Raw genomic sequence first — 24,381 nt, forward strand, 5'->3', positions numbered from 1 at the left:
GCTGATGTAAATCTCTTGTTTATGAATACGGTCCTCTAACTAACGCAAATCCCCCTTTTCTGATTATGGCACGCTAGCTAATGCAAATCTCTTGTTTATGAATATGGTACTCTAGCTAATGCAAATATCTTGCATATGAATATGACATGCTTGCTAATGCAAATCTCTTGTTTATAAATACGGTACTCTAGCTAATGCAAATATCTTGTTTATGAATATGGCACGCTAGCTAATGCAAATCTCTTGCTCACGAATATGGTATGCTACCTAATGCAAATATCTTGTTTATAAATATAGTACTCTAGCTAATGCAAACATCTTGTTTATGTATATAAACGCTAGCTAATGTAAATCTCTTTTTTTATGAATATGGTACACTAGCTAATGCAAATCTCTTATTTATGAATATGGTACACTAACTAATGCAAATCTATTGTTTAAGAATATGGTACACTAGCTAATGTAAATCTCTTGTTTATGAATATGGTACACTAGCTAATGTAAATCTCTTGTTTATGAATATGGTACACTAGCTAATGTAAATCTCTTGTTTATGAATATGGTACACTAGCTAATGTAAATCTCTTGTTTATGAATATGGTACACTAGCTAATGCAAATTTCTAGTCACCTCACAAAGTGGAATCTTTGTGAGTGTCCTCATTCCTTTCGTCTAAGCTTGATATCTCTAATGAAGAACAATCTCTATGGGATTTTGATAATTTGTATCAATAATTCGAAGCATGGTATTTTGTTTTGAACAAAAATTACTCGAAAATTGTTTTCAAAATCTGATACAGTATTCTCAAAAATTGATAATGTTAATAAAAATCAAATTTTTTTTATGAATACATATGTTCGATATTTAATTATAGAGAATAACGATTGCGTTACAGGTTTTATATTAGGATTTTGTATAAAAGAATTCAAATACATTATATTTTTTCCATGAAAAGAAATGTATCAAACGTATATCTTCCATAAATTAGAAAAGAACTTAATACCAAATATCTTAGTGAATAAATTTGAAATTGTATTTGTGAATAGTAGATATCCCAAAATTTTAAGACTTTGATGACTATATCAATTTCCATTTTCGGGATAACATATCAGAAATGTATCTATGATGTTTACTCAATCTAAAATTCAAATGATGACGTCCTATTTTAATTTCATGTATTCTATGCGAAGAATTAATTTGTAACAATTTAGTTCGGGTCAAATCTATTTAGGACAACATCAACAGCAGTTACGCTGTTGTTGTTGTTGTATTAAAAATATTCATCTGATGATTTGTTTTCTTAAGATTTTAAGCGGTGATATTTTAATCGCTCAAAGCTTTTTTTTTTTTTTGCAAAGATTAGATTTTCTCACTGTACTTTAATCGCAATTTCTCATGAATTGATTGAAATCAATAAATTTCACCGAAGCAACTCACAATAGCTGTATAATTGAACCTTCTTTAAAATATAGTGAAATTTAGTGAAGAAAAGACGCAATAAGATTTTTCAATTTCCTTTCATTATGCCACCTGGAATTTCAAAGTGACGTTCTTTGACTCTCTCTCTCTCTCTCTCTCTCTCTCTCTCTCTCTCTCTCTCTCTCTCTCTCTCTCTCTCTCTCTCTCTCTCTCTTTCTCTATTCTAGTGCATAAGTTTAGGTGCCCACGAAACAAGGAAGACAAAATGAACCCTTTTTCGGTCCCTTGCTGCATTGCTCTTTTTGTCTGGGTGAAACACCAAACCCCCTCCCTTCTTACCCAGGATAAAGCGCTGTTTACTCTCTGGTGTCTCTTTACTTGTGCTCTTGGGTCACAATACCGTTCAATCCCGAACGAGGATAACAGAAAGGTCTTCAAGAGTTAAAACGTTCAACTTTTGGTACGCCTACCCTGGTTTCCAGTGGACTGTTGTTAGTCAATGTGTTTGTGTGTGTGTTTGTGTGTGTGTGTGTGTGTGTGTGTGTATGAGAGCAAGAGAGAGAGAGAGAGAGAGAGAGAGAGAGAGAGAGGGCAAGAGACATCAAATTGTTTTTAAATGCAGGACTGAATTTAATATCATAATGGCCATCTCTTGAAGAAAAAATCATCCATTTTATCATCTAATTCTTTTTTCTTCCTCTCTTATAATAAAGGAAGATATATATATATATATATATATATATATATATATATATATATATATATATATATATATATATATATATATATATATATATACATATATGTATACATATATATATATATATATATATATATATATATATATATATATATATATATATATATTTATATATATATATATATATATATATATATATATATATATATATATATATCTATATATCTATATATATATATATATATATATATATATATATATATATATATATATATATATATATATATATATATATATATATATATATATATATATATATATATACAGAGAGAGAGAGAGAGAGAGAGAGAGAGAGAGAGAGAGAGAGAGAGAGAGAGAGAGAGAGAGAGAGAGAGAGAGAGAGAGAGAGAGAGGGGGGGATATAACTCAAAACTGATAAGGCTACATCACCATTATAACTAACAATGCAAGATATCTTAGTCGAAACAAAACTTATTTCTTTGGTTTTTATCCCCAAGGTAGCATAGAGCAGGAGGAATACTGACCTAAAAAAAAAAAAAAAAAAAAAAAAAAAAAAAAACAGCCTAAAGCACGAGCTTTCATTAATCCCATAGGCTTTTGTAGCTTCCAGTGGGAAACTATTTAACTGATTGTCCTAGCTTTAAGATTTGCTGAACAAGGGCACTGAACTAACCTAATACCTTCTGTTAGTATAAGGAAAACTTGATCATTAATGTGTTTGCACTAATACAAGCAATAGGTAATCCACAGAAATTAGAAACGTTTGGAGAATTGAGTAATGAGGTTTTTTCCCCTGTGTATTTAACCGTTTTGGTCCAGTGTACTCCAGGTTTGATGCGGTTTTCAATCAGTATTATGAGATGTACATAACATCTCACACAAGAAAAAAAAAAGCTGGAAAAACCTGCCCAATCAGATGTGTTATCAGTTCAAAGGATATGAATATACCCACAAACTTCAACACTTTCTTAAACCTCTCTGCTAACAAAGCTTGCCTAGCATTGATACTTTCCAGAGGTCTTACAGAGATGGCAGAGAAGGAGCTAGAATCAACATATGAACTTCTTGTTGCTGGTGATTTTGATGATTTGATGAGAGTAGAGATTTCTATAGGCAGGAACTCCCTGAGTTCAAACCATGAAGAGCCAGACACTAGGATCATATTACTTGCCGGAGATACCACATTACGAAGATACCAGAGATGCTTCTTGTAATGCTGAGACAAAGATGTCCTGGTTTTGTCCCTGGGTCTCCACAATCACCTATCTTAAGAAGTGTGGTTCAGTGCAGGATTCAAATCTAAACATCCCTTGCCATACACATTTCCGGATGATTCAAATCAGACAATTTTCGCATTCCATCTCTTAACAGGGTGTGATACAGTTAGTGAGTTTGCCGAAATAGGGTAGAAGACCATATGGAATGCATTCATGAACAACTCGGCACATCTCCAGAAGATGGAGTCCAAAAATGTCAATGATCTGTTCATGCAAGACGCTGAGAAGATGGCATGTAAATTGTACTTAGAGGGCACTGCAATCCCTGACATTGATCTAGTTCGATTGGAGTTTTTCCTTCAAAGAAAGATACCCCTCTGCTCGCAAATGCTGCACTCAAACTGCATATATTTAAAGCAACTATCAATTCCTTGCCTAGAAAGAATCCTAAAAGCCAGTTCAGATCCAACAACCTATAGATGGATGAAAGACACAAGTAAAAACCTCATATGAAAGCTGATGATACTGAACCCTTAACCAATTGCTTGCAAGGAACCTGTGAGCTGTTCATGTAAATTAGTATGTAGAAAAAAATGCAGCTGTTTCTGTGTGGGACACAAGAAATGTATCAGTGTTTGCGCTTGTAGAGGGACATGCATCGGCTTTCAGTAAGTCGATTGAGATGATTTGTAGAATAATGTATTATTTGTTATGCTTACACTCTTGACTGTGAAGGTTTAGGAATATTTTTCAATAAACGTAACTGAACCTATGATACAAATCATAATTTCCTACGTAGTACAATTGAATATGTGTTTTGCACAAGAAGTGGTAGGCCCTAGTTACGCTTCATCTAATTATTTTGTGAAATTCTGTTTAGATTGGATAAAATAGTGATGATATTGAAGGTTTCGGAACATTTCCCAATAATGCATATCTGCATTCATGATACCGTTCATAGTGTAATATATAAGTGAGGTGAATTTGTGTTTTACACGATAAGTGACATGTGTGTTTCATTTCATTTTTTGTGAAGCTGTATTTAAATTGTAGAAAATATTGAATTAAGGTGAAATCAATTTAAGAAAAAAATATTTCAGAATAGGTAATATTTATTTAAAGACTAATTACTTAACAACGATTATTTTCCCAACTTTGTTTTTTACCTATTACTGATTCGTTCCAGAACGTAATTATGTTAACCTTCCATCATCAAACTTGCCAATTTGTATGAAGATTCCGGGATATAAGCATTTAGAACCACATCTTTTAATATATAGAAAATAAAAGAAATATTAACAATTCTTGGTAATTTGACTTTTGACCCCTAATAGAACTCTGAATTAGAAGAAATGGCCCCCAAAATACTTTCAAGATTATTTTGTAGAATGTGGCTTGAAGAGCCAAAACCTGATGAATAGGAGTTAGGAGTGTTGGTAAAAATGACTAAAGAGACCTGACTGATTGCAATAATTACAGAGTCACCGCACTTATGTCAGTTGTCAAGGATATATATAGTTGGCTTATTCCTAAAAGAAAGATTGACGAAAAGATGGAAGATGAAGAAGAAGGATTTAGAAAAGGTACAAGTTTTACTAACCAAATTTTCCTCTTGAGACATGTTGTACAGCAATGAGCAGAATATGAAAATAAACTTTTGATGGCCTTTGTAGACTATGAAAAAGCCTTTGATAGTGTGCACCAGCCAATTTTGTGGTGAGTCCTGCATTATTACGGAGTTCCTCTTAAATATGTGAATTTTATTAAGTCTGTCCATGGGCATAGTAAATGCAAAGTTAATGTTAGTGGAGTCCTATCAAAGGAATTCCCAGTGAATAGTGGAGTACTACAAGGGAATGTTTGTCACCTATATTGCTTATCCTATTCATGGATTTTGTATTGCAGTGAACATTTGGGGATGGTGGAGAAGGATTGGAGTGGATAAGTAATAAGATATTAGCTTACCTAGAGTATGTGGATGATGCTGTCCTTATTAGCAGAACATCACAGGATTTGCAATGCTTACTTACCATAATGCATTAAGTATCACATGAGATTGGGCTCAAGATAAATAGAAGAAAGGCAGAGATGATGAGAACGGAATATGCAATGGAAGATGATTGAAAAAAGCCAATCAGACAAAGGCTAGGTAAAGTAAAATTTGGTCACCGAATTGCTTGAAATACATGTAAAAATCATGCTATATATCAGTTTACTGAAATGATACATACATTAGTTTTTGGGGAACTTCAGGACTAATATATGTTTCATTGCCTTATGTAAAAAAATGCTCTTTTCAGAAACGAGCTCACCACAGCCCTCAGCACTCTGTATCCATATGTGAATTTTAAGTTTATTTTAAAAAACCCTTTAAATATTGGCAAACTTTTCAGGTTTAAAGACACCCTCCAGGGGTTGATGCGGTCCTTCGTTGTTTATTGAAGGTCCGCATCGATTCCCATAGGGGTGTCAGTCATCGCACTGGTTCCATATTAAAATCCCAAGAATTTTCCTCTATAAGAAATCACTCAAACTCATGTAAAACTCATATCCAATACAACCATTTCAAAATTCTTTCCCAAACATCCGATTGCCTTTCGCTCCTTCTCTTGGAATCTCTTTATATAAAGAAACTGTCCCCTTCTTTAAATAGTCAAACCACCTCCACACCATTACATATTGCCTAACTGCCATTACCTATCATCCCTTGTTGATCTATTTTTTTTTTTTCGTAGTTAAAGCATTTTCTACAAGAATTTTCTCAAATATTCCTATAGTTTTCAGCCACACCTCTTGACAGTAAGTTCGATCATTTATTTACATATATGTAAATTTTTTATTCCATTTTGATCACAAGTGTTTTTATCATCATAATTGTAAAGGACATCTATTAGCCACATGTTTTTATATACTGTCTTGGTTTCAGTATTTTTATTTTAACCGTTTTTTTTTTTTTTTTTTTTTTTTTTTTTTTTTTTTTTTTTTTTTTTGAATACCAAAGCAATTTTAAGCAAAAATGTAATATTAATTTCTAATGTAAATATAATTTCGTGTTTTATGTAGCCCTGATGATGGGAATGGATTCCCGAAAGGTTGGTGTAGAATAAATATGTAAGATGATCCGAAGTCTTCTTGCTGTCCTCTTCATCCTTAAACTTAAGCTTGCCAGAAGTGAAAATCTTACTAGTTATATATATATCTATGTGTGTGTGATTGTATATAAATATATTCTCATGAAGCTGGTCTTGTATAGAGTAAATACAATAGTTTATCGATGATTTCATTTATATATTTCATTTGAGCATTGAAGAGATGAATTGCCAGCCGGAAAAATAAGTTCCTCTCGTGTAGATTTAGGTTTATTATGTAAATTACATAAGACTTTCGTTGTTAATTTCATTGTAATCCTTATTCAGGTCAGTATATGTAAATTTACGTTATTTTTAAGAATTCCCTTTTTATTTTATGTATGTTTGTTACGAAGTCTTTACGTAATCTGTTTGAGTGTTATGAGACCATAGAAGATAGGAAGAGGGGCTTATGTAATGTTTTTTATTATATTTTTATGAGGTATTACGTCATGTTTTTAAGAGAATACACAATATGCCCCGTGCTTTGGAAAATTCTTGAAAAAAATAGTGATAGACCTTAGGTAACATAGGGATGCCTCGCTGTGCGGAATAGTTCCATAGAAAACACATGATTCGTCTCTCTGTCGTGTGAGTAAGAGTTCAGTATAGAAATAATTGGCAACTCTGATGCCTTAGCCCAGCCCCCACACTTCCAGAACTCGCTCTCCTGGAACATTCGGAAGTAACTAAGTTTCATATATAATGGCAACACCAGGGTTGCATAGAGAGATACAGAATTCCAGCCTTAAGACACAGCCATCTCCACCTCTCTCGCACTCTCGCACGTAACTCAGTGTATTGTTTTAAAATTGTTCACTGAAATAACGAATTTTTGATGTGACAAGTTTTTATAATCATGGTGAGTAGTTATAAAAATTCTCTTAGAGTTTTTGTAAGCGGCCCTGTAGGATGGTGATAGGTTCTTGTATTGTGATCTGGTTATCGATTCTCATCAACTGTCAAACCTAAATATTGTATTCAAATTTAATTTCAAGTGAAACAAGTAATTGTATAATTTTCATAAGTATTTCTTTTGTTTTAGTCTAAGGTTTTTTTCAGATTTAATATTCAAAGTCAAGTGGTTATATAATTTTCAGATAGTAAAATTTTTTGTCTTAATCTAACTTTTATTCAGACTTAATATTTGATTAATGTAAATTCTTTCAAAGTGTTGTAATTTATATAGAATATATTCATTTTTTGTGAAGTGTGTGTTACTTCAATCATCAGTGTTTAATGAATATTCGTCGTGTCCTGTTAATGCACCGAAGTTTGAGTTATTTGAATATTTGTAATTATAATTGCCCAGTTTTATTTTGAGTGTACTTAAAAGACTTCTGGATATTCAGTGTTTTATATATAGCTGTCTGGGAGTTGTATAACTCTCAGAATTCGGCTTTTAATAATTTATTAAGTGTAACATATTTAATGTAAAAGCAAACAGCTGTGTTTGAAATTCGAAAGGTTTTATAGCTTACTAGTCGTAATATATATATATATATATATATATATATATATATATATATATATATATATATATATATATATATATATATATATATATATATATATATATATATATATATATATATATATATATATCATTATATATCATTATATGTTGGGTTCCCAGACATGAGCCATAATAGTATAATATATTTTTGATGCACATACCCGGGAGCCATATATATATATATATATATATATATATATATATATATATATATATATATATATATATATATATATATATATATATATATATATATATATATATAAATATATATATATAATATATATATATATATATATATATATATATATATATATATATATATATATATATATATATATATATATATATATATAAATCCTTGGGGCTTATGGCTTATGTGTCTCACACTCTGAGTATGTCCTGAATTTTTTAATCTATTAAAAAAAATTTTTGAATATCACTACCCTAGTTGGAAAAGCATGATGCTGTAAGCGCAAGTACTCACACATGGAAAATAGTTCAGTGAGGAGAGGAATTAAGGAAATTATCAAACTATAAAGAAATTAAGAAAAAAATAAAATAAAATATTCCAAGAACATTAACATATAAATAAATCTTTCATATGCATGAAAAGTAAAAACCTCCAAAAACAAGAAGAAGAGAAATAAGACTGGATAGTGTGCCCGAGTGTACTCTTAGGCAAGATAACTCCACCGCAAAAAGAATGGAAGATCATGGTACAGAGGCTATGGCGCTACCAAAGACTAGAGAACAATGGTTTAATTTTGGAGTGTCCTTCTTCTAGAAGAGTTTCTTACCATAGCTGTATAGTCTCCTCTACCCTTACTAAGAGGAAAGTAGCCACTGAACAATTACATTGGAATAAGTAACCATTTGAGAGAGGAACAATTGTTTGATAATCTCTCTGTTGTCAGGTATATGAGGACAAAGGAGAATGTAGAAAGAATAGGCCAGACTATTTGGTATTCCTACAACCAGAGAGAGGGATCGAATATAGTACTATCTGGCCAGCCAAAGGAACAAATAATTATGCACAATCAAAGCTAAAGTATCCATATTTCAGTACTTCATTGAAACGTGACTCTTCATTATAATAACAAAAACGAAATGGAGTTATCAAAATACAGCTTTTAGATACGACTCGAGATTAGTTTTTGAGCAGATTTAAGTTTTGAATTTGACATTGATATTTGTGTTTTTTCTTTCATCATAGTACTCGATTATGTGTTTACAATGTGTTGAACTTAAGCTGTTAAAGCTTTTATGATTATTCTTTTTTCCTCTTATTATCAAATATGTTAGCTGGAATTGAAAAATGAAGAAATATAACATATGGTGCATAAAGCCGCCTTGGTATGGGGGTGGAAGGTGAAGAAACAATAAAAGACACTACTGTAGGTACACTAGTAATAAAAGTGTGAATGGAATCATGGGGAGAGAAGTTAATGAAACTAAAAGGTAAGTAAGGATGAAAATGTTTGACAATTCACGGAGGTTTTTAAATCTAGAGATGACGGTCTTCGCTCTACCTCTTTTTGGGTAAGCAAAAGGTTTTGCTTATTACTTTCGCCAAGTTCGTTGTGAAAAATATGTCTCGATAGGTGTGCATTTATATGTTATTTTGTGATTCACAAAAGTTATAAACTATTTGACCGAATCTCATTAAATTGGGTGTGATGCTTGGTCATGACCCAAAGACTAATTGATTAGATTTGGGGATTGACTGGATCAAACGACAGAATATGTAAACGAAAGCACACGCAAATATAAAAAACTTCTTTTTGCTATATTATGGTCAATATTTATCGGATTTGCATGAAACTATTACCAAACTAAATACAGTAAAGGGAAGACAGGAAAGCCTACCTACCTAGATATATATATATATATATATATATATATATATATATATATATATATATATATATATATATATATATATATATATATATATATATATATATATATATATATATATATATATATATATATATATATATATATATATATATATATATATATATATATATATATATATATATATATATATATATAAACCTTGTGTGCCTAAGCAGCGCCATCTATTGCCAACGCACCCTACAAAAATCCCATGGTATTTTGAAAAGTTCATATGGTACTATAAATGTCATTCATTACTTGGTATATTGTTATTCAGCTAGTGATTTTCCATATATTTATATCAAATTACATTGATCACTAGACTACCTATATTCTTTTTCCTACTTATATAGCTTATTGCTTGTTCATTTACAAAATGCAAGTCAAGATATAACTCACAGAATATGCAGAAGACAAGCATCAGAAATAGGACCTGTTCCTAAGACTGCAGTAGGAGGGGAGAAGATTAGTGGTGGGAGGTCTAGTATTGTCTCATGCTTGTTGACAGTTACATTTTTCTCATAACATATAGTATAGAAATATGGTCAGAATAGATGCTCTAATTTTTCTGCAATTAATGTGATTTTTTTTCTAAAGATACGAGTATATTTACTCAAAAGAATCCAAAATAGTAAACATATAGAATCGTCAATAAATATGGAAACCTAAATTTACCCTAAGTTGGTTTGCATATTACCAGGTTCTTTAACAGATTTTCAAGGATTCTTTTCTGTTCCTATCATTCAATAAATCGAGACTTTGCGTTGTGTTTAAATCATTATTTGACCAGGAATAAAAATATCCATATTTATTACTAACCTTAACTATTCATTGTAACATTTCCTATCCGGCAACCCGAAGTACAGTCTTATTTTACAAATGTCTGTCAGTAACGATAACTAACGTGCATGCATGCCCTTCAATATCACTAACATAACAAAACGCTTATAAAACCTTGACTTTGCTTTTGATCCATGATGGTTAAAACTCTCTTGGTGGTGTGTTGATTCAACCCTCCCCCGATGAGATACCGGACCCGATTCGTAACAGAGCTATGTCGGTACTAACTCCTTCTGAGTTATATTACTCAAAGACGACTGAAGATCCACGCATGCGCGATCCGCATTCGTCAAAACAAACACTAACAACTCGTTAACGATTGCTTAGAGTCAAACAACTATTTAATATATTTTGCCTCACAAAAACTTCGACAAAAAGAAATGTTATATTATTACAAAATAATTCAATACAACAATTATAATTTTCTATGCATCTCACATTGCATAATGTTCATAATATTTCCCTTACAAAATAAAAGATAAATGACTATTTACTGGTCTTTATATATACATTATCGTGATTTCATCGTAAGTCAAGATACACTCCCAGCAAACAGAAACAATATTTACAGTTATAGTTGTCCCGCTTGAATGAGGGCTCTTCTCGCCTCAGTAGCTGTCTGTGCTGTTTTTCTGCTCGGTCGGGTGCTTTTGTTATCAGTTTTCTCAGATATGACAACATCAGTCTCTTGCCATAATTCCAAAGGATATAGCTTGACAACAGGTCTCATTACTTGACCTTGTGGGGTTTTTAAAGTAACCACGCGCAAGAAATCATCCGGGCCCACGTGTAATTTGACAATTTGACCAAGCTTCCAACGACTTCTCGATCCTTCATCATGTATCAACACAACATCTCTCATTTTGGGCCAAGATTTGTGTCTGATTCCTACCCGATGAGTTTCTCTGAGAGAAGTTAAATATTCTCTCTCCCACCTTTTCCACAGGTCATCACATTTTTTTGTAATGTACAAAAATCGCTTTCCAACATCTTTCCAATTTCTGACTTCCCTAGGGAAAGATCTCAATCTACGTCCTAAAATCAAATGATTGGGCGTCAGAATATCCAACTGGTCAAGATCTCCCGAAGTATAAATTAAGGGTCTGTCATTAATAATTACTTCAAGTTCAGTCACAACACAGGAAAGTTCACTAAAGCTGAGAAAGGCCTGACCTATTTCTTTCTTTAGACAGGTTTTCAAAAGACCAATCAATCTTTCCCATATAGCTCCAAACCAAGGTGCTCTGGCTGGTATGAACTTAGATTTACATTCGATAGCATTCAGGTGTTCTTGCACAATGGAACTTTTTGCCATGTTTTTCAAATAAACTGAAGTCGATACAAAGGTAGTGGCATTGTCACTTAGCATTAAAGAAGGAAATCCCCGACGGCTACAAAACTTTCGAAACACCATAAGAAACGAATCGCAGGACAGATCTTTTACTAATTCAATATGGATTCCTCTAGTAACTGGATAAGTAAACAACACAATATATGCCTTTTCATGATTTTGCTGTTTCTCCTTAGTTAACATTGCTCCTGTATAATCTACCCCCATAACGCTAAAGGGTTGTTTTCTCTACACCCGAAATTCTGGCAATGGTGGAGCTATATTTACACGGTAGGGTCTTCCTTGTGTTTTCTTACAGATTACACAATGATGAATTACACTTTTGGATAATTGGCGAAGCTGCGGGACCCAATATTCCTGTCTCACACTTGCCACGGTTGCATTTACTCCCATGTGAGCTTGTAAACAGTGATGCTACCTTACTATCAATTTTGTGAGAAAACAACTTCTCGACAGTAAGATTGGGAATTTTATTTCCGCCGCCTGTGCGACATGTTCAAATCTTCCTCTGCATCTTATAATTCCTTCTTCCAAGAAGAGATTCAATTACACTAATAAGGTCAATTTTGAAACTTTACCCCCTTTTTTCAAAGCTTTATATTCTTACGGAAAGTATTCTTTTTGTAAGAGGATAATCATTTTATTTTTAGCTTGTTGAAGTTCTTCCAGCGTTAAACTTCCAATTTTTCTACAGCCAGTTGATTTGCAATTGTGAATAAATCGCTTAATCCAAGCTATAGTTTTACAAAATTTATCCACTCTACTAAATCTTTCCCAGTTCAGCAGATGAGTTTTTTCATTGTTCCCTACAAGATGGACTTGAATATCTTCATCCTGTGCTTGTGCTTCTTTCACCCATGTCCTGTCAATAGGATAGGTGTGGTTTTCTGATTTTAACCAGGGAGGTCCCTCCTACCAAAAGGAGTTATTTCTTACTTCTTCTGTCCTTTTACTTCTAGTAATCCAGTCGCTAGGGTTTTCTGAAGATGGGACGTAAGAAAAGACGATCCACGTAGTTATAGAGTTAATTTCCAATACTCTATTTTTCACAAATACTGGCAAATTATTCTTTGTCACTAACCATCCCAGGGCAACTTTACTATCAGAACAAATTATTATTTTCTCAAATTTATCTTCTTCAAAAGTTTCAACTATAAATTCACACAATCTTGCACCTAACAACAAAGCCATTAATTCTAATTTAGGTACAGTCAACTCTTTAATGGGTGCTACTCTACCCTTTGCCATAATCAGAGACAAAGTTTTACCACTTACTCGATAGGCCACACAACCATAAGCCGTTACGCTAGCATCGCAAAAAATGTGGAGATAATCCGTTTTCTCCAGATTAGTGCCTCTGGAGAAGGAAATACTGAGACTTTTCTCTAAGTCTTTGGACAACTCATTCCACTGTTCTAATAAAGGAACTGAAAGTAGATCATCCCATATCAACTGTTGTTTCCACAAATCCTGTAAAAATATTCTAGCTCGTATCGTAATAGGGATAAGCATTCCTAAAGGATCATAAATTTGGGCAATTGCACTAAGAATTTCACGTTTTGTTTGACCGGTCTTAAGATGATTAGGTGTTATTGTTAGTTTATCATTAGAGATGTTCCAATTTAGGCCTAAGACTTTATAGGTTTGCTTCTCTTCTGATTTTATACGATAAGCACCCGGAATAGTATTCAAAAGATCACTATTACTAGTCCATTCCCTTAAATACAAGTGCGCCTGTGCAAATATTTTGTTTGAGCCAAAAAATAAGTTTATTAATTCATCTTCATTGTTGGAGGTAAATTGAAGGTTGTCCACGTATAATCCCCTTCTCATCATATCCACCATTTCAGTACAATTCGTATCTTTTCTTACAACTGCCAGATGTGATTTAATAGTGGCATTCAACAGAAACGGAGAACACGTAGCCCCAAACAATACCACCCTAAACCTATAAATAATTAATTCGCTATTTGGATCCGTTGGGTTTTGCAACCATAAACATCGTGTGTAATTATGGTCTTCTTCTCTCAATTGCACCATAAGAAACGCTTTTTCTATATCACTAATACAGGCGTAGTTGTTAGTTCTGAACTGCAATAAGACCTTGAGCAAATCTGTCGTAATATGTGGTCCAGTCCACAGACAGTCGTTAAGGCTCAATCCATTTTTACCTTGTCTCCAGAAAGAGTCAAAAACTATTCTGATTGGAGTGGTGGCACTATCTTTCTGTACACTATGGTGTGCTAGATAAGGACAATTTTCAACCACATTGTTTTTATCTACCCTTTCAATAAACCCCCTATCCTCCTGATCCTTCAGGATTTTCTGATAGTGGTTCAGGTAGGCTTCATCCTTCTTAAATTTTGCACACTGTTGCTTAACCCGGCCCAACGCCATGCCAAAATTAGATGGAAGCCTCGACTTATTAGACTTCCATGGTAAGGCCACAACATATTGCTTCTCCATTTCAGAATATACAATGGTACTTTCAAAGTCTTCAAGAACCTTTCGATCATGTTCTTTCAATTCATTGCAGTCAATACCCACTTTATCTAAATTCCACAAAATATCCAAATCATTCTTTATATCACTATCAAATTTAAGAGTAGCTTCAATTACTTCCTCGTTAGTTGCTAGCTTTAACACAGTTACCTGGGTTTCCTGCACTGGAGGGGCATTACAGGACCCTGTCACAACATATCCAAATATGGTAGGTAACAATATAAATTTTCCAGCTTTTCTGAATCCGGGGTGTAATATGATATAGACATTATTGTACCAACCGTGTGTCACACAATTGTACATAATTATTTTGTATATATTATGCTTGTATCTGCGCTCTTCCCTCGCACTAAAAAGAACCTGAATGATCATGTCTCCGCTTTGCTCTGTAACATTGTCTGTCTCTCGAACAGGTTATGAGCTGTTGCCTTGAGGTTTTGTATATAATGAAGAGTGTTCCATAATAAACAACTCAGTTGATTGCATCCTGCCTTTGGGTTCACAAACTTCACTCGGCACCGTCACATTGGTGACCCCGGAAGTCGACTCGCTCCACTGCCTTCCACCCCCACCTCCCTCGCCCCTCCATCGTTGGTACTATGACGGACTCTACTACAGCAGTTGGCGCTGCGGCCGCCCCATTGAAACTTTCACCGTTCGCCAGCGGAGAGGCGTTTGCTTGGTTTCAGCGCACAGAAGTCCAGTTTCATATCAGGGGCGTGACTCGCTCAACCACCAAAGCGGATTATGTTCTCGCGGCGATACCCGAGGACACCTTCCCAGAAATATCCGACTAGCTTTGTGAACAAGGAGACACCCCAATAGCGTATGGCGCCCTCAAAACATATCTTCTGCAGCAGTACTCGCCGTCGCCAGCCGCCTGTATAGCAAAGCTTTTTCAGCTCTCGCAACAACCGTTGGGGGACCAAAGGGCTTCGCTTGCCCTCAGCGAAATGACCAGTATCGCTCGCCTTCAACCTGCCGCAGACGGCTCTCCTCATGAGGTGAACCTACTTCGTGCCCTTTGGATACGCCGTTTACCCGAACCTGTACGCGCTGCCATACCCGATGTCGATAGTTTACCCATAAAGGACTTGATGACCAAAGCCGACGCCCTTATGGACAGCCACTTCAAGACCTCCATCAACGCCTCCACCCCTGACGACGAGGATGCCTATTCAACGTCAACCGAAGCTGACATGAATGCCGTAGGACATACACGCCTACCCCGTGACGTGCCGAAGCGGCGACAAATCCGCCCACCACTCACCAATCGCTCGCGCCCCAATGAACGACTTCTACAGCCACTTACTACCTCCCATCCGCCGCAGTTTTGCTACTACCACTTCAGATTCGGGGCAACCGCGAAGAAATGTGCCAAGGATTGTCAGTGGCCAAAAAACGTGTGAGTAGGCCATCGTTCGTGGCGGTGGCCTCCCATGTTTCTAATCTTTTCTTTTTACAGGATGCAGGAACGGGCGTTCGATTTTTGGTAGACACAGGTGCTTGTCATTCTCTTTTGCCAAGGAAACTCTTCAAGGCACGACGTAGTCTGTCTACATCTGCCAACGTCCGCTTAGTAGCTGCCAACGGATCTGCGATACCCACCCACGGTTACGAGAACCTCACATTATCGTTCGGAAACGGTAAATTCAATTGGAAGTTTCTCGTTGCTGACGTCACAATGCCAATCCTCGGTGCGGATTTCTTCTCTCATTTCCACCTTCTGGTCGATGTCGCCCACCGACGATTGGTCAACGCAGACTCGTACTTGTCGACACCTCTTCAACCCGCCCCCTCTACCATCGCTCTCCACATCAGCGCACCCACGGATGCCTATGCCCACCTCCTCACGTCACACCCAGAAGTTTTCTGTCCAGAACTTCGCCAAACGCCCACGGTTCCTGCCAAGCATGGTATTTATCACCATATCAAGACGACGGGACCCCCAGTCTTCGCAAAATTCAGACGTCTGGCACCGGAACGATTGGCAGCTGCCAAACAGACGTTCGCCGGAATGGAGGAAATGGGCCTTTGCCAAAAGGCCTCCAGCCCATGGTCGTCACCCTTACACATCGTTCTGAAGAAAGACTTCCTCCGTCCGTGCGGGGATTACAGGCGCCTGAACATGCAAACAGAACCGGATCACTACTCCCTCCCAAACATTGCCGACGTGACCTCCTACCTGCACAAAGCGAAGGTTTTCTCTACGCTCGACCTCCTGAAGGGGTATTATCAGGTGCCTATGAACCCAGAAGACATCCCCAAGACCGCCATCATCGCTCTGTTTGGTACATACACCTTCAATTACTCCTGTTTTGGCCTTCGTAATGCTGGGGCAACGTTTCAACGTCTCATGGATGGCATCTTAGGGGACCTCCCTTTCTGTGTATGTTATGTGGACGACATACTTGTGTTCTCCTCCTCAAAAGAGGAACACCTCCATCACCTGCGCATCGTGCTCGACCGCCTGCAACAAAACGGCCTTGTAGTCCGGTACGACAAGTGTACCTTTGGCGCCAAAGAAGTGTCGTTCTTAGGGCACCGTATCACTCCTGAAGGAGTCCATCCCCTCCCTGAGAAGGTAGCAGCCGTTCAGAACTTCCCCGAGCCCTCGACTGTCAAAGCTCTGCAGGAATTCTTGGGCATTATCAACTATTATCACCGTTTTCTGCCAGCCATTGCCGCCACTCTTGCTCCCCTCTACGCCTCCCTCAAGGGCAAGCCAAAGGACCTGAAGTGGGGTCCCCTTCAAGAAGCAGCCTTCTGAAATGCAAAGAAGGCCCTATCAACTGCTGCGGCTCTCACTTTTCCTATCCCACACGCCCCTCTCCTTCTCTCCACCGATGCCAGCGACGTCGCTATTGGTGCAGTACTCGAGCAGGTGGTCAAAGGCTCGCCCCGCCCATTGGCCTTCTTCAGCAGAAAACTGTCCATGGCAGAATCGGGTTATTCTACCTTCGATCGAGAATTGCTGGCGGTGCACTAGGCTGTCCGTCACTTTCGCCATTTCTTAGAAGGTACGCCCTTCGTCATTTGCACAGACCACATGCCTCTGGTGCACGCCTTCACTCGACAGTCTGACGCCTGGTCCGCCCGTTAACGCCGACATCTCTCCGCCGTGGCGGAATACAATTGCACCCTCCAATACATCCCTGGGAAAATGAATCCCGTTGCCGATGCCCTGTCAAGAAACACGTTGGCTGCCGTTCAACTGGGATTGGATTACAACGCCCTGGCTGAAGCCCAACGACAGGATCCAGAGTATCAAGCTTGTAGGACATCCTGCACGTCCCTCCGTTGGGAAGATTTTCCCCTCGAAGACTCCAACACCACCCTCCTCTGTGACGTCAGTACTGGTAGACCGCGACCTTGGATTCCTGCTCCCATGCGCCGATAGGTGTTTGATTTCATTCACGGCCTTTCACATCCCTCGTGCTGTTCTACTGCACAGCTGCTGAAGGCAAAGTTCATTTGTCACGGCATTTCTAAGGATGCTAAGGATTGGGTCCGCGCCTGTACTTCTTGCCAAACTTCCAAAGTACATCGACACACGGATTCAGGAGTGGGCACCTTTCCTCAACCTCAGCGTCGTTTCGCACACATTCACGTCGACGTTGTAGGCCCCCTACCCACATCACAAGGACATCGTTACCTGTTTACCGTCATCGACCGCTCCACTCGTTGGCCAGAAGTCATTCCCATGGAAACTGCAATGTCTGCCTCATGTACATCTGCCTTACTCTCTGGATGGATTGCAAGATTCGGTATCCCTGAGCATATTACTTCTGATAGGGGAACCACTTTCACCTCTCAATTGTGGACGTCATTAGCGAATCTCCTGGGCATCACCCTACATCAGACAACGGCCTATAACCCCGCTGCCAATGGAATGGTTGAACGTTTTCATCACACCCTCAAAGCAGCTTTGATGTGCCGCTGCAAGGATTGCAACTGGTTTACTCAGCTTCCCTGGGTCCTCCTGGGACTAAGGACCACTCCTAAAGACGCCCTCGATGTCTGGGCAGCTGAAATGGTGTATGGCGACCCGTTGGTCCTCCCTGCCAAATTTTTTCCTTCTACAACCTCCTCCGACGATCTCCAGCGCATACGTCACGTCGTGGGAAAATTTACTCCATGCCGCCAGACTTACAAGCCCCCAGCGAAGCATCACATACCAACGGACTTGCACTCTGCAACGCACGTCTTCCTGCGCAACGACACTAGCAAGCCACCACTAACGCCCCCTTACACGGGCCCTTTCCTTGTGGTCCGACGCAGTCCGAAAGCATTCCTACTAAACATTCGGGGCAAAGAAGACTGGGTCTCCATTGATTGTCTAAAACCTTCTTATCTTCTGCCAGATGACCCGCCTACAATTCGCCTCTCTAGATCAGGGCGCCCTATTTAACATGTACAGTATGTCATTTTTAGGGGGGGAGCCATGTACCAACCGTGTGTCGCACAATTGTACATAATTATTTTGTATATATTATGCTTGTATCTGCGCTCTTCCCTCGCACTAAAAAGAACCTGAATGATCATGTCTCCCTTTTGCTCTGTAACATTGTCTGTCTCTCGAACAGGTTATGCCCTGTTGCCTTGAGGTTTTGTATATAAAGAAGAGTGTTCCTTAATAAACAACTCAGTTGATTGCATCCTGCCTTTGAGTTCACAACCTTCACTCGGCACCGTCACATTATCAATGCCTACCAACATATCAATGGGTGCTTGTTTGTCCACAAGCAGATCGAAATCCTTGTCTGCTAGACAAATTTTGGTTTTACACGTTTTAAAATTTCGTTTAACGTTGAATTTCTTAGTACACCACAATACAATCCATGATAATCAATCTACCCTTATAAGGTATGGAAACACTAACCATCTCATACTCAATCACAGGTTTCTTAGTATACCATAATACAATCCATAATAATCAATCTACCCTTATAAGGTATGGAAACACTAACCATCTCATACTCATTCACAGGTTTGCTTGTCAAATAACCCCTTAAGGCAATTTTTTCCGTGCCTTTAGATCTATACTGTACGTCCTTAAGTGCTGACCTCCTGATAAAGGTTCGTTCTGCACAAGTGTCCAATAATCCACGAAGGCGTACCAAATGTCTTCCTTTACCTTTTAACACAATTGTGGCTGTTGGTAAAATTTACCTCTGCTTGGGTTTCTGACCCTGATCACTTACGGAAAGTGTTCCAACCTGCACACCATTATTATTAGGTTTATTTGCTGATTTATTTGTTGATTTACTTGGTTCGCTGGTTTGTTGTTTATCACATAATACACGATGATGTTTTAATCTGCATCCGTTTCCACAATTTTTTTTTTCACAATCTACACTAAAATGTTCATTTGATGCACACACAAAACATAATCGTAAAAACTCGAGACGACTCAGTTTCTTATCCCTACTGGCATAAGTTTTACACTGTGTCCACCAGTGTTCGCCTTCACACAATGCACATTTTCTTGTTTGTTGAGAACTAAATTTATTCACATTTCCTTTAGTCTTAGGTCTAACAGTTTATGATTGATTCACTGTGAACGTAGATATTGTTGATAAAGTTCCAGGTTTACTTACATCCGTTGAGACGAAAGATCTTAGATTGTGAATTTCCTCTTCCAGATATTTCTTAAATGTATCAAATACAAGCCACTCATCCCCACTTCTGCGTTTTACAGTTTCACTAACACTCTTAGGCAACTTACTATGAAGCAAAATAGTGTAGAGCTCATTCAACTCCAGGTTTTCACTCTCTAATGATATGATCGAACATTCAAAATTTGCTCTGAATGACTGCAATGCTTCTGAATCAGGAGATGGAGACTCCATTTCTAATAATCTTCTTACTAGAACTCGTTTGATCTCATCCTTTTTCCCATATGTGGTTCTGAGGAGAGATATAGCTGTGAATAATTCACAGCTTCCAACTTAAATCCTGAAATCAGTTTTAGAGCATCTCCTGTGAGTAAACTTTGCAGATATGAGAATTTCTGAATCAGTTCTAAATCCCCTCGCTGGTGTACCGACACATTGTACAATTCCCCAAAGGAATTCCACTCCAACACATCTCCAGTGAAATGTGGGAGATCCAATTCAGGCAATCTAACATTAGTCTTATGTGTGGTTGGAGGATTTCCAGAAGAACCACTTCCAGATATCACTGTGATGGCATTGCTCAACTTATACCAATGTTCACCAACTACTACTTCATATTTTGCTTACTCTTCCACTTCTTTCATTCGATCTTCTTCAGTGGTTAAGGCTAATATCTTTTCATTCAAGTCATGCACAATCTTCATTTGCTTCATAATTAAATACTTAATTGAAGACAATGTATTGGCATTACCTGCAGCAATAGCAGAATCTATCTTATTTACCCATTTGGTGATTACGCCCTTGTAACCACCTCGTGACCTCACCAAAGCGTCTATTTCAGACATTTTCCAAACATAATTGTCAAACCACCTAAAACCAATAAATTTTCAAATTTTCAGCAATTTCAACAAAAAACTGTTCATACAGAAAATACAATTTCAACAATTTTTCATATATAACCACCTCATTAAATATAATTAATTAACACACTTCAAGAGAAATTCAATTCAAAATTTATCAGCACAATTAGATACAACTTATAACAAATACAATGTAAGATGTGTAGTTCCCCATCTCCACCCCACTTGGTCCACTTGTGTTATTACCATTCTCCTGAATCAGCATCACTGCTGACTCTATCATATATTCTTCTCGCTAGTGTTTCAGAGGCTTCTTGAGTTAAATGAACTCCATCATGACCTAGATCCTTTTCAGTAAGACCATTATTAATGATATAGTAACCGATTGACTTACGTAACCTTTGGTTCAACTTACTTCGATTTCTTCGATATTCGTCATAGATTACATATCTCAGGCTTGTACGGGGTTCTACAGTAACGATATAGACTATCTTTACTCTGTCCACATTGGAGATATCATTTGCCAGGTCTATGATATTATTCCGAATATCACTTGTTGATTCAACACCTTCACTATCTATATCATTACTTCCTACAAAAAGCACAACTGCCTTTGTTTCACACCCCTTTACTTCTTCAGATGTGATATCATTACACGTAGTACCACCTATTGAACGTGTTACAAAACAAAAAGGTTCCCTCCTCTTCATTTATTTCATCAAAGGTATCTTCCATTTTCCTTACCTGGGAATGTCCTAGGATCAGCACTATGCGTTTTTCTGTTTTTTCATTTTCATTATCTGACATTTCTACGTCTGATGTTTCTATGTCCGACATTGTTAATAATTCACTAAAATGTTTACCACAGGAGAAAAAATAGACCAAGTAAGGGTGTATGAAGGAACTAGCTAATAATTACTTAGTACATTATGTACATTATTTTCAACAACACAACTATATTAAATTCTTCCCCATAGATTTTCGTTTGGAACAACTTCGACTTAACTGCTCGGTCATTAATAAGATGGTCACCTGTGCGACAACGTTATTCCTAATTAATGCCGAGACTAGTTTAACCCATCAATGGATTCCCAATTATTGACAAAATGGACGCCTTGTGCGACAACGATATTATCAATGTCGGCGCAAACTCACACAACTCGAAAATTTCACCATAGGAAAGAATCAATGTATTAACTTCACTTTCAACTATTAACGAATTGCCGAAACTCAACTACAACAATTATTTCTACTTTAAATAATTTTTCAATAAAAATCACAACTAGTGAAAAATAATTTTCATACCTAAATATTTTTAATTAGTGGCAACGATTAACACTGATCAATTCAGAATCTATAACGCATATAAAATATCCAATCTCCTCATATGATTCACGGCAAAAAAGTACGGTGTTAACTGTTTTCTAAATTGCCAATTACGACCTAGCCATAACAACCCACCGCCACGAACACTTTCTCACAACGCGTAATGTTGGTAAAAACATCTCTCAAACATATTCACGTATTAACACCAATATTAATGTTAATTATATACGTTATCCCTCAGTATTAATCATCACCCTCGATAATAATAATAATCATGGTCATGGCACCATTATATATCACTCAAAAGAATCCAAAATAGTAAACATATAAAATCTTCAATAAATATGGAAACCTAAATTTACCCTAATTTGGTTTGCATATTACCAGGTTCTTTAACAGATTTTCAAGGATTCTTTTCTGTTCCTATTATTCAATAAATCGAGACATTGCGTTGTGTTTGAATCATTATTTGACCAGGAATAAAAATATTCACATTTATTACTAACCTTAACTATTCATTGTAACATTTCCTATCCGGCAACCCGAAGTACAGTCTTATTTTACAAATGTCTGTCAGTAATGATAACTAATGTGCATGCATGCCCTTCAATATCACTAACATAACAAAACACTTATAAAACCTTGACTTAGCTTTTAATCCATGATGGTTAAAACTCTCTTGGTGGTGTGTTAATTCAACCCTCCCCGGATGAGATACCGGACCCGATTCATAACAGAGCTATGTCGGTACTAACTCCTTCTGAGTTATATTACTCAAAGACGACTGAAGATCCACGCGTTTGCGACCCGCATTTGTCAAAACAAACACTAACAACTCGTTAACGATTGCTTAGAGTCAAACAACTATTTAATATATTTTGTCTTACAAAAACTTCGACAAAAAGAAATGTTATATTATTACAAAATAATTCAATACAACAATTATAATTTTCTACGCATCTCACATTGCATAATGTTCAGAATATTTCCCTTACAAAATAAAAGATAAATGACTGTTTACTGGTCTTTATATATACACTATCGTGATTTCATCGAAAGTCACGATAACGAGTTTATGCTTACTAATTCCAGTATGATAATCCAACGGCCATAAGGAGTAAAAGCCGAAATCACATTTTGTCTATCGCCTTAAACACCCTGCTGCCAGTGACTTCATCGAGATTTAGGGGGGCATTTCCTCCAAACCCAAAACTCTCGTTACTCCACAAAGTTACTCATCCGCTTACATTACCGTTGGCAAATATGGATTGCTAAGATACACCGCGTGGAGTGAGTAATGTGTCTCTATATGTGGGAGTACAGTGATGCCTTAGGATACGAAAGTAATCCGTTCAGGATGCGGTTTCGTATCCTGATATTTTCGTATCCTGAGTCGCGTTTTACATGTAAATAGCCTAATCCGTTCCAAGCCTTACAAAAAGTCACCTTTTTTTTCATAAACACGCTAAACTGTAGTAATAAACATGCAATGCAGCCATTTCTATCATTCAATAATTAACACAACCGTTAAAAACAGCCTAATCCATTCCAGAAACCACTATGAGATTATTCAATAATGTAGTTATAGCCAAGTTATACCCCCCAAGCCCAAAGAAAACGGTCCGTTTTCTTTACTACTGTATAAAAGTTACGGTACTGTATGTACGTAAAGCATTTAGATCAGTGAAGGTGTATTGTTACCTGTACGTACACCTAAATTAAGGATTGATACCTGTACACTCTGAAAAAAAGGTTACAGTTAATTAGTGTAACAAAAAAGTTAAAACTTACCTTTTGATTGAGACGATGTCCGATAGCGAAGTCGCGGCAGAGGAGGATGGCATAAGGCAGAAAACGTAACAAGTGACAGACTACGTACAGTAATTTAGACACTTAACACATTAACACTTAAACTTTACGAAATAAAAAAATGGCAGAAATAATTAACACTTAACATTACGTATGGAAAACTATAAAATGA

The 24,381-nt window shown here is 36.8% G+C and overlaps 2 protein-coding genes across 2 annotated transcripts; both read right to left on the reverse strand.

Annotated features, from left to right (window-relative positions):
* Nucleotides 1–11,314: 11,314 nt before the first annotated feature.
* LOC137624734 (uncharacterized) lies at nucleotides 11,315–12,301 on the reverse strand. Its single transcript, XM_068355685.1, has one exon. It carries the CDS (start codon nucleotides 12,299–12,301, stop codon nucleotides 11,315–11,317), a length of 987 nt encoding a protein of 328 aa, XP_068211786.1.
* Nucleotides 12,302–13,006: 705 nt separating this feature from the next.
* Nucleotides 13,007–21,911, reverse strand: LOC137624735 (uncharacterized). The gene is made up of 5 exons (XM_068355686.1): nucleotides 21,819–21,911; nucleotides 21,321–21,421; nucleotides 20,842–21,084; nucleotides 20,325–20,506; nucleotides 13,007–14,781 (listed from the first exon to the last, which is right to left on the reverse strand). Exons 1-5 carry the CDS (start codon nucleotides 21,909–21,911, stop codon nucleotides 13,007–13,009), a joined length of 2,394 nt encoding a protein of 797 aa, XP_068211787.1.
* Nucleotides 21,912–24,381: the final 2,470 nt, after the last annotated feature.

The sequence above is a fragment of the Palaemon carinicauda genome, chromosome 31 (genome assembly GCF_036898095.1).
Source record: "Palaemon carinicauda isolate YSFRI2023 chromosome 31, ASM3689809v2, whole genome shotgun sequence".
In the NCBI taxonomy this organism is placed as follows: Eukaryota; Metazoa; Arthropoda; class Malacostraca; order Decapoda; family Palaemonidae; genus Palaemon; species Palaemon carinicauda.

Bases quoted from the DNA above. Each gene is read 5' to 3' on its own strand.
- LOC137624734 (XM_068355685.1), bottom strand. From the start codon at position 12,301: ATGGGGGTAGATTATACAGGAGCAATGTTAACTAAGGAGAAACAGCAA.
- LOC137624735 (XM_068355686.1), bottom strand. From the start codon at position 21,911: ATGTCGGACATAGAAACATCAGACGTAGAAATGTCAGATAATGAAAAT. The intron at 21,422-21,818 runs GTAAGGAAAATG...CTTACTGAAAAG, and splicing joins TGATCCTAGGACATTCCCAG to GATCTAGGTCATGATGGAGT. The intron at 21,085-21,320 runs GTAATAACACAA...TATTGGTTTTAG, and splicing joins GATGCTGATTCAGGAGAATG to GTGGTTTGACAATTATGTTT.